Source organism: Diceros bicornis, chromosome 11, assembly GCF_020826845.1.
Source record: "Diceros bicornis minor isolate mBicDic1 chromosome 11, mDicBic1.mat.cur, whole genome shotgun sequence".
Taxonomy (NCBI): Eukaryota; Metazoa; Chordata; class Mammalia; order Perissodactyla; family Rhinocerotidae; genus Diceros; species Diceros bicornis.
In genome coordinates, this window is record NC_080750.1 from 28,825,696 (window position 1) to 28,842,411 (window position 16,716).

At 35.7% G+C, this 16,716-nt stretch overlaps 1 protein-coding gene across 1 annotated transcript in view; it reads right to left on the minus strand.

Moving 5' to 3' along the window:
- Positions 1-16,716, minus strand: part of SLC7A11 (solute carrier family 7 member 11) — a 78,797-nt gene that overhangs the window by 25,062 nt on the left and 37,019 nt on the right. Inside the window, exon 7 of the mRNA XM_058550070.1 lies at positions 437-560. Within this exon, the coding sequence (XP_058406053.1) occupies positions 437-560 (124 nt within the window). The remainder of the gene's footprint in view (positions 1-436; positions 561-16,716) is intronic.

Consider the following 16,716-nt stretch of genomic DNA (forward strand, 5'->3'; position numbering starts at 1 on the left):
TCTTAAGTGGTACTGTGGGAAAATAATTTTAAGTTGGCCTTTGAAAAGTTTACAAACAGAAAAGGGTGTAGAATATATTGCAATTTGCATACCAAAAAATGCATTCATTTAAATTCAGTAACTGCCGACATGTCTTTAAAGACATGTTGGAAGAATAATGCCTTCTCTTCAACAGGCCTAGACAGATTTTCAAGCATGCATATGTGGAAATGTTTTTACAGGAAATTAGCAGTACAGAGAAATCATATGGGATTTTAGCTGTATCAGTTAAACGGAATACGCTACGGTGTGTTCTAAAATTTTAAATACTCATGATCATTCACATCAAGAAAAGATTACTGAATTTCAAAACACTTTCTGCTGGAGAGAGCTACTGTAAAATTGTATCAACTCATTAACCTAAATTCAAATTGGCATTTTCCCAACATGGACTTACCACTGCCACTGCATTTGAAAGCAACAGCTCCTCGGCACTAATGGTTGTAAAGTAGGCCACATTTGTTAGCACATAGCCAATGGTGACAATGGCCATGGATATACATATTGCAAGGGGGATGGTTCTGAAATGCACAAAGGAATCACTTATTAGTCATCTTTTGTTAGTCATTCTCTGAAACCAAAGAAGATGACAGGCTAATTCCAATGAAAAATAAAATGGTACATACAATAATAATAGGCTCTGTTGAATATACATAAACATTTCATCGGGGTGAAGTACCACATACTCCTTTATAATTTAATAAGGTCCATGGGGCAGATACTTCATCTGTCTTGTCTATTTCTCTACCCCCAGAACATATGAGTCCATCCCATTATGTACTCCATAAATGCAATAGCAGAGTTGCTCAAACTTGAGCATGCGTCACCTAGAAGGCTTGTTAAAACATAGATTGCTGAGCCCCATCTCAGACTTCCTGATTCAGTAGGATTTGCATGTCTAACAAATTACTGGGTGATTCTGACACTGCTGGCCAAGGGACCATTTTGAGAACCACTATCCTATATACTTTCCAAACACTAATTGTCCACCTGGACACCTTTCTAATACTAGTCCTCAAAAACATCTTTCAATTTCAGTGTTTTCCCCCTCAGTAGTTTCTCTTACTAGCAAATAAGTGCACACTTTTGCAAGTATGAGAGCAGGATATATCTACCTTTCTAAATGATGATAAGAACTTTGTATATAACACAAAAATCACAGAAGGGCTCACAATAATGACTTTGCACTGCCCTGCTGTGAGTTCAAAGGAAGCTCAAGATCATGAGTGTCTATTAAAGCAACAGCATAGATAATCCCACGAAATTAGAGGTGACACGCTGTGAAGTACATATGATCGGACAGTGCTGACACTGTGTGGCACCAAGAAGTACCTGACACAAATGCAATGTTACGTCTTCATTTAATGCACTGGGAAAGCCAGGAAGTTACTGACCCTAGTAATTTGATTCCATGTTAGTGATACACACTACTTGCTTAACATAATCACCTCTTCAGACTCTTTCCAGTTCAAGCAACTTAAACCTTCAGCTCTCTGCACAAAGGCTGACAGTTTTTTTAGCCATAGAGCTTATCAGCCCTTATGGAGCCTTAACCTTGCTGGGTGCCACTAATGAAAACCTCAATATAATTTCTTCCAAGATGAAAATACAGTTTAAAACCAGGAAAAAAAAAAGGGGGACACAGCCTGCCTCACTCTCTAAGCTGAGTGTGTTTAGCACACTAAGTCCCAGCTCATTATGCTGAGCAGCACTACCCCCTATTGAACAGGAAAACCGAGCCAGTCAGCAACTGCCATTCATTATGCTGCTCGGAGCCTGACACTTCCCCTGATCCCCAAAGTCTTAAGCCTTGATGGGGAAACACACTGACCTCTAAATCCTGCCATCCTAATATGAAAGTAGCAGATGTTCCCCTTCTTCAGTGTGAAGAGGGTCCTGTGGAATTTTCTGTTAACATCATAACATGCATTGCTAGTTTTGATTGATAAATGCTCAATTTAAGCAAAGGAAATCACTGGGCCAATTAAGTACAAAGGGGTGCATCAGGCTAATAAAGACAAATTCTGTTTCTTTGAAAGAAAGGCTATATGTAAATGCAAAGGGGTAAGAAGGAGAACATGAAAGTGTATATGCAGCTTTTCGACCACTTACTGTATTATTTTACACTCGAATCCTTTTCAGCTTTTATAACATCCCAAATGGAGAGTTAAGTTCTTTCTATGGAGGAGAGATGCAGGGAGAGAGGGAGAGAAGGAGAAAGAGACTCTCTTTTCCTTGCAAGAACAGGATTAAGAAATGTCAAGGTTCTGTTAATAAAAAGTGAGGCGACTCATTGTTAAGTGCAGTGAAGTAACCTAACCTGTCCAGGACACGTAGCCCTGTCACATCATATGATGCTGCAAAATAGCAGAGAGAGGTAAGTCTGAAATTTGGGCTGTGGCCCTCCCAGCATAGAATCTAGCCTCCCAGCTAGGCTCTTCCAAGGTAGTCGCCCTGTGTGTTTCCTGCCTGGAGATTATTATGGTCTTTCTGAGGGATGTTTTCTAAACTGATCTTAGCAGGAGGGATCTTAAAAAAGATAACCTACCAGGTTAGTTTCCCTTTTTTTTTTCTCAGCTTGTCAATAACAAAAACAATAGGAGCAGCTGATGCCATTGACATGGTGGCTGCTATGTGCCCAACATTGTATTAGGGACATTAAATATTTGCCTCATTTTATCCTTGGAAAATCCTGTGAGTTGGGAGCATCGTCACCATTTTATATATGGGGAAATGAAGTCTTGGAGAGTTTAAGTAACTGTTCAAGGATGCACAGCTGGCGACTGGAAACCCAGAACTGAGCCGCAGACCTATCCTACCTTGAAGGCAAAGCATTTTAACCACTGAAGTGTTCTCTCCTTCTCATGCATGTGGGTTCTCAAACTCAATTTTCAGAGAAATTATAATTGTTGAAATAATGTTTATTGGAAGGCTCTTATCAAGATTATATTTCTCATGGATTCACTGCAATGCAGTTTCATCTACTATAAAGGAGAAAAAAAACTTATTCGATGATTTTCATAACTTTTCTGTGTAACATGAACGTAATGTCAAGAGAATTTTTCAAATAGTTGCAAAGTTTAGGAAATAGTTGTTTTAATGTAAAAGACAACAGAGACTCACTTAATAAATTTCCGTAGATAACTTTTGTAGAAAAGGAGGAAAAGTAGGCACGCTTGTCAGATAAACTGAAATAGATTATGAACAATTTTACTATCAGCCAAATATACTATGTAGACACTAATGGAAAAATTCAAAGGAACATCAAATGTAGGACAAAAGAGAGAGAAGGTCTAACCTTGCCGCAAATCACAACACACCCAGTAATTCCTTTCTAGATAAAATTAAACCATGGGGATTGGAGGGGTTTTGGCAAAATAGCCACTAGCTTCTGTCCTTGGGTTCCATTTCACTTGGACAAAGGGAAGGAGAGGGGTGCATGGCCGCCGTGGCATAAACAGCAATCACTTACAGAGGAAAGCTATTGACTTGTTGAGAAGGGCTTGGCACCATGTAGTTAACTCCTGGGTTTCAAGCATCGAAGCTTAAGTCCCACTAGGTGAGCTGATAAAAGCTATTAGGCCATGCCAGAGCAATCTTTCTGGAGGCTTTAGATGCAGAGGGCAGATAAGCATGGTTAGTAACCCAAGATTAAGACAAATGGCACAAGATAATAAAAGGAATTAAATGATCTGGTAGGCCACTGATATTTCACAGCCTCTGTGTTGTTGCGAGGTGTCCACCAATTCCAAGCGCGACAAAAAGCCTTGTCTTTAAACTGAATAAAAATGACTCACACCTCAGACTCTACTCTTCCTCAAATGTTTGTGCATGTTTGTTATGATTAACAAAATAAAAATGTATTTTGAAAAGAATTACTTAATCCTTAAGAGCTTTTTGTCATTACACATAGTCTTTCAAAAAAAAAAAGGCATTAAGGATGTGAGAATCTGATATTCTTATTAGTTACAAATGGTCTTCAATCAAAAGGTCTTGGATAGTCTTCTTTGCTTGTAGGTTTATTTTAAATTGGCACCTATAACCATTCTATGTCACACATGGGTAAATATTTATTTTATTTGAAATTGTTAAATGGAAGTCTCTGGAACATCTGCTTAGAAGCACTTTCATTCTAAGGGACAGATCTCCCCAGGAATCCAAATGGTCTCAAGAGTAATGGCTAATAGCTTATATTCATATAATCTACATAGCACCAGGAAATATATTTTATTTTTTTATTTGTCTTTATATATTTTTATATCTTCAAATATACACATGTCATTTCAAATCCTTTGTGGAATGAGATAAGAGTATGAACAAATAACAAACAAAATTCACAACAACCCATTGAAATAGAAGGTAACACCCCCATTTTCAAACAAAGGAACCAAGACTCAGAGAGGTTGTGCTGTGGCCAAGGTCATAAAAGTAGTAGTTGGGAGGGCTGGAACTTGAACCTGGATGTTTCAGCTCTAAGTTTCACATTCATGATATATTTTGTCATAATTTATATCATGGCTGCTTTGTGCTTACTTTAATTCTAGGTACTACGTCCCTAGGATTTTTATATGCTGACAGTTATTATATTTTATATAAATGATGTAAATATCAGAAGGCTGTTACAATGTGACACATTTGAAGCCAAGTATATTTTTCTATGACTACCTAATAGTCATCACAAACAAACTTCAAATAATGCAGCACGGGATGCATTTTTTAATATTCTTTGCAACTGTATAGCAGAGCTTCAGAAATGACCATAGTTCCAGTGCTTCATATTGGCTAAAAAGACTCTTGCTATGAAAACTGAATGAGTAAGCCTAGCTTGATTCTCCAGAGAGTTGAGGACAGCTGAAGGTTACAGGGATTTCTGATATTCAGACCATATGAGTAATTCTGTAATCACTTGCATTTAGGATATTCCCAAAATTGTTTTATAACTTGAACAAAACCTTCTGAGATTTGTGTGAACCAAAATGTTTCATAAAGTTCTCTGTATCGGATGCACAATGGAGACCATAGAACTCATCAATCCTGGGACATCTAAAATTGTCTTTGAGCCATGGGGTTGGGTGTGATAACAGTCAGTTTTGTTACAACTTACTCTTGTCTATTCTGGAATCTTCTAAGAGAAGTGGTTGATGCTTCACATTTTCTATTTAAAAATCATTAATATTTTAACACATGCATTTGGCATTCAGGAAAAATGAAGGAGGGAAAAAAGGAGATTATGAAGGACGAGAAAATGGCAAACATTAACATGAGAGATGCAAAAAATAAAAGAAAAATGGCTTTTCAATTATTTTTTATCCTATTAGTAAACTAGAGACTATTTGTTTATATATAATTGAAATATAACTGTGATTCATCTCAACATAAAGCATTTAAAATTATAGTAAATCTTTTGATCCTAAGTATTTATTTTAGAATCATACTTATTTCACATTTTCTTTATAATGACCTTGTAGAGACCTCAAAAGTTTTTCTGTAGATCTGACCCAGAAATGACTCAAGCATCTCTTCTCTTTTAGATGCACCAATTTTTTTTGCAGAATTACTCTTTTTTTATTACCACTGCTGTTAATTTTATCCCACTTCTCAAACTTGTCCTACGTTACTGACAAAAAGACAAATAAGAGTATATCTCAAAGAAAATCTATCTATATTTGTCATTCACATGATTTTTCTTCCATACATTTTTACACGCTTTCCCTGACTCTTGCTCACACCAAACTCTCCAGAGACCCCTAGATGTGGAACTGTCCTATCTCGCTATGTGATTTCTGACATGTCTAGCAGGGATTGAATAATAAGTGTTCTTGATAGTTTTCCAAACTTAAAACAATTAGATTACAGATGACTGGATGAATTCTTTTGTGTGTTTTCGGTGATTTTGCTTCATTGTCATTTAGTGCTATTACTCTATCTCTAGTTATCCCCTAAGAGTGGGGTTTGGGCTGTTAAAAAACATTATAAAGGAAACAAGCTTGAGAAAACATAGCAAGTTGTTGGGGGGAAGGCACGGGTTGTCACCGAAAGCAAAAATGTAGTAAGAGGAAGAATACATTCAATAAACCTATTTATCAACAGTCTTAAAAGTCCATGGTTCATGTTCTAACTTAATGACAATTTCTGGGCCAAGGCTGAACACAGTGATGTGACAAGCAGACTGTCACACAAAGGTACACAGTGATCCCACTGGTTTCAAGCATTAAACACCTGCCCTCTGCTTCTTACAGTAGCACGGCAAGTCTGTGAGTGTTTTCAGAGACATTTTAAATTTCAATACCTCTGATGTCTAATCTAAATCTCACCGTTCTCCATTGTCCACAGATGAAGAACTCCGTAAACAAAAAGAGAAGACAGAGAGACCTGTAGGGAGATGTAAGAAATGAACAGACACAGATTAAAAGACTGCAGGGCTGAAGGAGGCTCGTGGAAAAATGTACACAGACACATAAAGGAGAGAGAAAAGTACAGCAAAACCACATAGAAAAATGAAGTAAGATGGAATCTTACAATTCAGAAACACAGGGTAATAAGCAAGCAGAAGCATTAGTATAAGTATTTTTATCCCTCATAATATTTTATTTTTTATCCTACTATTAGAATAAATTCATGCCACAATAAAATTATTCAGCAAAATGTAGCTTGCGAGTAAATATTCATTTGCTTGCATTTCATACAAAGTCAAAAAATTTGCATTTCTGCATCTCATTTTTTCTCATTTTCTAAAGATTTACACTGTGTCTTCCAGATATAGTACAGTTATCCATATTTATCATGGATAAACACAAAGGTGTTAATAGGCAACTTCCAATGTACAAAACAAAATTGGTTTCAAATAAAATGTTAGCAATTAAATAACTAAGAAGACAAAATACTTTAATAGCAATAAATTAAATTTCATAGTAATGCCCCATTCTTATTTTTTGTTATATTGTTTTTACAATTCTATTTACAATTGTAATTGTAAATCTATTACAATTCTTTAAAATTCTATTATTTTCCTCAGAATTTGTCTAAAGTACACTAAGGTAATGCAACATCTCAGTGAACCATTTTTTATAATAGACTTCCTGAGATTCAGATGTATGGCTGAGGAAATTAACTACCCACCACAATTTTGTGTTCCTCTTTGCAAAATATAAGTTATTCCTGAGAAGCAGCTACCCAGATAGACATTTCCCAAACTCTCTTGTATCTAGGTGGGAATGTGACTCATTCTTGTGTGTCAGTTGAAGGCCAAGGTGATTAAGAAGTGGATTGCCTTGTCACCCCCTTTCCCTAACTGACAGAGAGTTAGAGGACATATAGAGTGACAAAACCATTGAAAAGAATCTGGGTCACAGATTCTTACAATAACGTCCCAAATGACATTATTATGACATATAAAGTCAAATGAAAACATATACATCTGAAAAAGTTAGGGTAACAAAAAATGATTATTATTCAAACTTCCCAGAAACAGAGCAAAGATAGACCCCATTGTTCACTATTTTGAAATATAAAATCTCCTGCATTCTGACAATTGCCACCAATTTAATAAAGATCAAAGGACAGCTGCCCCTTGTTTTGCCCAAGGGTACATAATAGACAATGTTAAATAAATATACACTTATACTAAGAACAAGGCAACTTTAAAATAAATATACCCTCTTTGGCATAGTAAATGGGAATTAGAGTGGAAATTCCCTCTGGCCATAAACACGTGTCTTAGAAGGAACTGATAATACTTCTCCTACTATGCACACATAAATCAGGACCAGTCACATTCTGAGCAGCCACACGATAAGGAATGGAACAGTTAAACATGGAGACATTCAACCAGGACAAATGGACTACTGCTTCTACCCCAAAACTGCCTGCAACATTTCTGACCAACAATGACAAGACTAATTATTAGTCATCATTTTACTTTGATTTCTGGTGGTCAAGTAGATAACTGGCTTTCCAATCGGGTGCTCTGGGAATTGGAATTGAAGGTGGACAATTGATAGGATTACAGACTACCCTGTTCTCACTCACTCCAACCAGATCAATCCTCTTTTATGTATTGAGATTCTGCAGACAACTGAAGTGATCCAGTGCTTTCAAATAGTTTTAAAATCATTGCTCTGAATTCCACAAGTCAAATTATGTCTTTAGGTCAATTTTTGGACCCAATGCTGGCTTCCTAAAGGAGTATTAAAAATATACAAATTGGTTTCATAAAGTGCCTATTATGAATGATTATACAGGTATGTATGAATATATTTGACCTTCTACAGTTGAAAATAATTTTTCATTGCAACAAATCTCTATTCATACTCTTAGGGCAATTGAGGGAAAAATCCTTAGTAGGAAAGGTATGTTCAAAGGGAAGCTAATAGCTATGACCTGGCTTTAGTTGAAGTGGTAAATCCACATGGCAGGGCCACAGAAAATGGAGCAGTAGAGAAAGGTGAAGACGAGAAACAACAGAGGTGATGGACTAAATACCCTGCTGGTTTAGAGAGATGATATGTCATTGTCAAAAAAGTGATGGTGAAGACTCCTGATAGGAACAGTGACAGCTCCCTGAAAAGGTCACAAAGGCCCAGAGAATGGCAGAGCCTCCTGCAAGCCCTCCCTCTCCTCTCTTCAGTCCATTTACAAAGATTCATATTCCCAGCAGAAATGGAAATTTTGTGATCTCTTATCTTTCAGCTCAAAAGTTAAACCTTTTGAAAAATAAGCGTTTGTGCTTTTATTTTATATTTACCAATGCCTTTGCTTGGACTATAAAAATTCATAGGCAAATCTCTCTCTAGGGATAATTTTCTCAAACAAGCATACTGTGCAATGGCTGAGGGACCATCCGCCCCAGGGCAACAGAAGTGGTCCTTACATTCACACATCCCTTAACTTCCCCTCTTTTCCATGTTTTTCTTTCATACTTTGCCTCAGCTCCATTCCCCAAATTCCTATAACCAAGAAAAAAATTATGTATACCATCCAAAGTGTAAACAGTCTCTTCGCAACATCTTTTCTCTGGAGTTTTGCCTTTGATATTTGCTTTAACTTGATTTCATAGAATTATGAAGCATTCTCTGGACTCCAATCTGAAGGCTGGGTCTAGTCATGTCCCAGTTACTAGCAGGGCCACAGGAGATCACTGGATACCTCTAGGCTTAAACTTCCTCATCAGTTAAAGAGGGTGTTGAATTAATAAAGTCTAAGGTCCATTTCACTTGAAAGTTCGTTATTCAATCATTTTAGCAAATAAAGCTAATGCATCAAGATTGTTTACCAGAACACTGAAAACTCAGTTGACCACTTGCTCATGCACCAGAGCATCCTAAGGAAATGTCTGCCTTTGCCTTGTTCTGTCATTCAGAGGAGAGAATAGGATGGGGACTTTACAATCTCTTCTTCATGTTCTGAAGATTATGATTCTATCCTCAACCAGGAATACCAGCACATCAAAGCATCTTCCATTATTACAATTTCAAAATGTCAGCCTGGCTGAAAACATGGATCGTTACAGAAGATCATTTAAAGGATAAGTGGTCTGTCCACTCTTCAGATTTTAAAACAGTGTCTGTGGATCAGATCAGACCTCCCAAGGCCACATTACATGGACTCCATTATCACAGATACACATGGAATGTCTTCATAACTCACTATATTTTACGCATTCAGCTTTTATCAAAACTTTATTGCAAATATTTATTAAAAATCACCTGAATTTTAGGAGGACATTTGTAGTAATATTATGAAGGATATTGTCATTTGCATCTATCAAAGTCCTTTGTAAAGAGTTCATTCATTTAACCAATGTTTACCAAATATCTTGTTTATGCTAGACACGGTTATAAGTAAAAGGAAAAAAACATCGACCACAGCAAAACATTCATTGTCTCATGGAATCTAAAATTCAAACAGGAAAAGACATGGAGTCCTGCCCCCCACCCCGACCGGTTCTTCATGCGGTTGCCTCATTCTTGTTTGTTAGGCTCGGATCAAAAGTCTCCCCCTCAGAGAAATCTTCCTTTTTCTACGTATGCCCCCCACCCTCACCCCCTCCCCATTCCCAACTATTTTTAATATGAGGAAAAACAAAACAACATATCTTTTGTCTCCTCATAGCCTTTTCAAATATCTTTACGTATTCATACTCACCAAATTCCACAAAGAAATCAAAGCTGTTCACTGAGCATTATGTGTGCCCTCAAACTATTTCTTCCAAATCTCTAGTGCAAACGTTTCCGAGAGGAGTTATCGGGAGTGTTTGTCACCCTCAAGGACAACTCTGCTTTTCATGCAGCTTGTAACCGCATATGGAGAGAATTCCTGGTCTCTTTGGCCTCTGTTATTTTCTCGCTTTTATCAACCTTTTATTTCTAGGACATGTCCTAAAAGAAATAGTTTCTAAAAACAGGGAGAGAAGATAACTACTTTGCAAGATATAACTTGGATTAAAAAAAAAAAAAAATTAAAATAGAAGTTACAGTCACGATTACAATCGTGATGGGAAGACTCACAAAACTTACCAAATTTAAATCACTTCAACCAAACTAAGCTACCATTTTTACTCCTCCTTTTACATTATTTTCACAGCAATGAGAGAAATCTGTACAAACCTCCCAAAAGAGATCTTTAAAAAAAAATAAATAAATGGTTGCAGTGAAGAGGAAAAAGAAAAAAAGTTAAGAGGCAACTTTAAACAGAGAAAAGAATGTTTATTCCACCAAATCCTCATGTGAATTCTAAATTATTAAATCTCTGAGAACACCTGATTTATGAACAGGGTAACACAGCCCCTAGCCAAAATCATTTTTAATAAAAAGCAGGAAACCTCCCGAAGTTCATCTCAGATTTAATATCAAACACAGCAGCCACACCTGAACATTTTCCCATAAAACATGAACACAGCATGAGCACAATCAGCTGGCAGCTGACGGCAGGGAGTCGGCAGTACAAACAAACAGGGTGCCAGAACCATAGAAGGGATCAGGCCTCACAATCTAGAGGAAGTAGCCAATGGAAACAGACCCCAGACTGAAATGATGTCACCAAGGAAGGGAAAGGGGAGAAAGGAAGACTCATTTCTAAATTTCTACAGCAGTTGGCTCACACTCTTGGTCAAAATACTGAGCTTCCTGATTGACTATTGGTGTGAGAGAGCAACACAATTGTGTTTCGTGTTCATTTTTATGCATAAATTTAGAATATATCAAGTGAATTGGAACCACCATGAGAAAACAAAGGCTAGTGATGAAATAACCTAACATTACCATTCGCGTTTTGTAAGAAAAGTAGCAAACATCTGAGAGATACATAAAAATATGATTTTAATATTTTCCAACAGATATTTGGTTCAAAGATAAGAAGGATGACAAGGAAAAAAAAGTATCTTATTCCTTCTAATGTATGTTGCTTAGGGACCATGTTTATTATCATGTTTATAATCTATGCGGTAAAGAATTATTTCTTAGAAATATAAATTCAACTAGTTGCATACATACATAATAAATTTATTCATGTTTAATCCCTTAAAGGGCAGTTTCAGCAATTATAAAGATCATAAAGAAATAATTTTTTGCATGTTTCCATTGATATTTTCATTAATATTTTGGCATTTGGTATTTTGTTTAAAAATGTTATGGAAAAAAGAAAATTATTATAAAAGATGCTCTATTAGCAGAGTTCAGAGACTTAAAAAAAGGCCAAAAGGGGAAAAAAGACTAATATCTTTGGCAAGTACCTTGCGGGTTACTTTAATTAGTTATTATTTTTAAAATCTGAAAGAAGAAAAAGAAAAAACCAAGTTAACAATTAACCATAGTATGCAGAAAAATAAATTTCTGGACTATAAAGGATTTAGCCATACATGTCGAAAATATCTTTATATAGTGCAGATTGTATTATGAGATAATACTGCCAAGATAATCTGAAAAACCAGGAGCTTTAAATCCAAAAACTATGAGCTGTACAGATTCTCTTCCTATGCATGAAACGCTAATAGTAGAAACTGCCTCCATACAAGCATAAGTTATACTCAACGTTGATTTATTCAGAGAAAACGAGTAATAATTAAAGACACTTTTCTCTCCAGATAAGAAAAAGAGTATTAAAACTTTTAATAATTGGCTGATATGTCAATAGAAAGATAAGTAGAGCAGAATAGATTACCCTGAAATACAACTTAATATATAATACAAAAACTTAGTATATAATATGATGACAAGTGTCATAATTTATAATGTGAGTATTATAAACTAAGTAAATATCATAAACTAAGCGGGAGTATGACTGTTCAATAAATGCTGAAACATTAGGAATTTTGAGGGAAAATCAAGACCCTACATTATATCACGCTACAAGAAATCTATTTCAGATAAGTTAAAAAGTTCAATGTAAAAAGAAATCAGGCAAAAACCATCAAATAGAAAATATAAGAGAGATTTAAATGATGTAGGGATGCAAAAAGATTTATGATATAAAGCAATATAGAGAAATTTTAAAATAGTTGTATTTAAATGTAGTTAAATTTAAATATTTAACTTATTAAATTACTATATTTAAATTCAAAGTTCTATAAGCTGAATCATAAAGAAAACTTAGTTACGTGAAAAACTGTGACAAAACTTTTGCAAACAATATAATAAAGAATTAGTACCCATAATATGCAAAGAATCCTGTTGAATTACAAATATCCGTGCCCCAAAATGGCAACCACATACAGCTACTAAACATGGGAGAAATATTAGGCCTTAGGTGTGACCAAAAAAATGCAATTTAAAACAATGAGGTGTAATTTTTGCTTTTCAATTAATAATGATTTGTGTAAATGACACTCAATGCTGATTAAGTATTTTTCACTATTGCTATTGGGAGAGGAAATTGATATACCTACTTTGGAAAGCAACCTGGTAATACAAAAAGAGATTTTTTAAAAGTTCATTGCTTTTGACATAGTAATTCTCTTCTAGCAATCTTCCTAAGAAAATAATTGAATATATACAAAGATTTACGTATAACATAACATTATTATACTAAGAAAAATTGGAAACATTTTCAATGCCTAACAGGAAAATGAGTAAATATTGGTACATCTATCCAATGAAATATTATACTACCATTAAAAATGATGTTTACTAAGATTTTAAAGATCTAGCAAAATCTAATGAGACAACATCAAATGAAAAAAGCAGGATAGATCTAGATGAATAGAAAGAGCTAGAACTGAGCTTGCGATACAGCAAATCTAGTCGGCAGGGCAGACTCCATGCTGCCTTCAAGCAGCTGAAGGTACAGCAATGAATGACACAAACGAGGCCCTGGCCCCAGACAATAAACAACAAGCAAATACATAATATAATGCCAACGTTATGAAGAAAAATGCATACATAAATGTATCTCAAGTACTTTCACTCAATACATACACGCATGTGTGCAAACCCCCCCCCCCGACACACACACACACATACACAGAGGGGGGAGAAATGAAATGTCAAAATAACACTAAGTACTTCTATTTGATGTGATTAAGAGATTATAGGTAATTTTAATTTTCTTCTACATATTTTTTGGCATTTTAAAATTTGACCAACTATTATTATTAAAATAAAGGGAGGAAAGTCTTCATATTATCATTGAAAATACTATGAAAATCATAAACTATTACTTTGACTTTTGCTAGTAGGTTACAGAAGATGTAGAAATTTTCCTTTCTATCACTTGACTAAATGGATCATTTGACCACAACTACTAAGTGGAGATTTGTGTCACAGTCATTTAAAAATGGACTAAACAAGGTGTGTCTGTCAGGAGAAATCAAGAACAAGATAATGAGGATATCTGGTGCTTCTAGGTGCACCTGGATCAGAAGTGTGGAGCAGGAGGCTGGGTTGAGAGGTGAGGGAATTCCGCCCAGGAGTTGCTATGGAAATGGCCACAACAGGAGCAGTATGAATGCTATCTTTGGGAGAACAGGAAACTCCTGCTCTGCCTCATCACAGACTTGCGTCATAAACTCCACAGCTTGAAAAGCACCTACATATCCAAACTGAAGCTTTCGCCCACCCTGCAGTTCAGAGTTCAGGCTGTGGCTTGGCATGAAGACAAACAGCTCCATGACCCAGAGAGAAATATCACTGAGTTCAATTTGTAGCTGCTTTCTCCCTACATTTGTCACTTGATCACCTCTCCTTGGCAAGAGTACATGCCATTATGAGGATCAAATAGCTGCACACTTACGTACATTTAAAACACATTTAACCTTTCTTCCACCAGACCCTGAGCAGCTACACAACAGTATTTTAGAATCATGACCTCCTCTTGCTATCTATCTCACTCACTTCTTTTGTCATTTTCTGGCTCAAAACAAAGTTAATTGTGTCTTCTATAGCAATTTCTCTTTTGCTTGCCTCAGGCCAGAATATTGGAAGTGAGATTTTGATGTTTGAAAATATCAATCCAGAAAAATTAAATATTGCCCCCCAAAGAGATATCAGAACTATTTTAAGAACCACTATTTGTGTAAAGAAGTTAGAGAAAATAAAAAGCAGCTATTTCCTTATAATATTCTAATATTTCAGCATTTCCTAATCATAAAGTTTCTGTTTTAATCTTGTAGCCAAATGACCTTCAATAAACGACCTGGAATAGATTACTTAATTCAGCTAGCCTAGGACCTCTTTCGTTATGTGTTTGAATAACAGCTTTAGAAAGTTGAATGCAGGCAAATGTTAATGCTTTTACACATTTTTAAAAGCAGTTTTGCTCTATACTCAAATGACATACAGGTCACTCCTAATGATTACCTTCTTCCTCAGCTAATTTCAAGGCTAAAATCTTGCCATATCCATCTCTCTTAGATTTGTATTCAACAAAGTAAGTGTTTGGAAAGAGAACCAGAAAGGAATCAGGATTTTAATTTGTAAATATAGACAAATTAATCCATCTCTATGGCCTCAATTTCTTTATCTTTACAATGAAAGGGTTGGAAAAGTTGATGGCCACTTCCCCTCCAAGTCTAACATCCCAGGCCTTTGTGATTTATTTTTTCTAGGTCAAGTTCATTGTGTTTTTAATTATGACAGTGAGTTAGTCTAATAAACTAGGCCCCTCATGCCAATGTGTGAATGGAAGAAGGGGAATGGGTGGAGAACTATTAGTACACATAGATAACATGGAAATTGAAACAATCTAGAAATTTAGAGGCATTATCACACCCTTTGCTATCTATCCCTGAGAGAATGACCATGACAGTAAAACATCAGGGAGGAAGGAGAAACGGCATCATGAAAGGACAACAGGAAGACACTTTGGAGGAGGAGGGACATGAGATGCCTAGAAAAAGCACTGTGTAATGGGCAGTCTTCCAGACCCTAGAAGGGACTCTGCTTGTAAAGTCATGTATTTAGTCTCTTTCTCATTTTGAGTTAAATGACTATGTATTATAAGCTTTAGTCTTTCAACTATCATGAAATATTTGAGTGTTATGCCATAGGCTTAATTTCGTAGACTATTTTCCATATAATATTGTATATCTTACTATATAAAACAGTGGCCTTGGTATTTCATCACTGCATTCTCAACTAATATGCATCAGTATTGATTATAGTTAAGCTTTTGTTATAGATAGCTCTCTCTAACTGTTCCACATCCATAATTTTAAGAGCAAAGGAGAGATATGAGAAAAGGGAAAAATGAGACTATGACACAGTAGTAAACAATTAGCTGGGAAAAGCATCTTATTTTTAAAAGCTATGAGCTTGTCTCCTTAGAAAACCAACAAAGTACTATATGTTTTTGAAAAACAACCTCCAATGTCAGAGATTAGAAATTCCTAACTCTGAGACTGAGATAATTTCTGCTTCCCATAGCAAAGTGTTCCGAACAAGGGTGTCTTTTACCTTGTCATAATGGATTTCAAACCCAACACTTAACCAGTACAGAATAAAAGAAACAGCTTGCCCACATTCACAAATCCTGATCTGATAGTCCCTATTGGATTACAGGTATTTGACATGATATTTGATAACAGCAATAAAGAGTAAATGGTCTACCATTAAATAAGTGTCCTTATGAGCAAGATATTGTGAGACACATCGGTATATTACTTCTGATTTTCACAAAAACTCTGCAAGGTAAGCTTTAGAATATCCACGTAGCAGCTAGGTAAAAGAATGAATATACATTTTTGAAAATTATTACAAAACTCTCTCTCTGTCTTTCCTTAGGTAGGCAGCATAAAATTATAAATAAATAAATGCAATCCTAACTGGATTATTGGAAACATCTAATGCTTAAAGTAGTAGACCTATCAGAGAAGATACCTCTCTACTTAGGCAATTCTCTCATAATATATGTCTAGACTCTTGAAAAAAATAAATATAGTAAAAGGCTAGTATGAATATTCTGTACCACAGAGGTTTATAGACCATTTAACAGCTTCTATAGGCATATATGATAAAAATAGTAAATAGAATCAAGCATTTATGATCACACACATTACTGACCACCCTAACAAGTGAATTAACATCTCTATTCTTCCTGGTATGCTCCACATATCACAAGACCCTGTACTTAAGGGATCTCCTTAGAAAACACAGAATTAGATTTCATACCTTGGATTTAACCCTAGATCTTCAGATCTAACAATTCAGTTCCTATGTGGTGGGGTGCCAACCTGGCTTCATTCCCCCC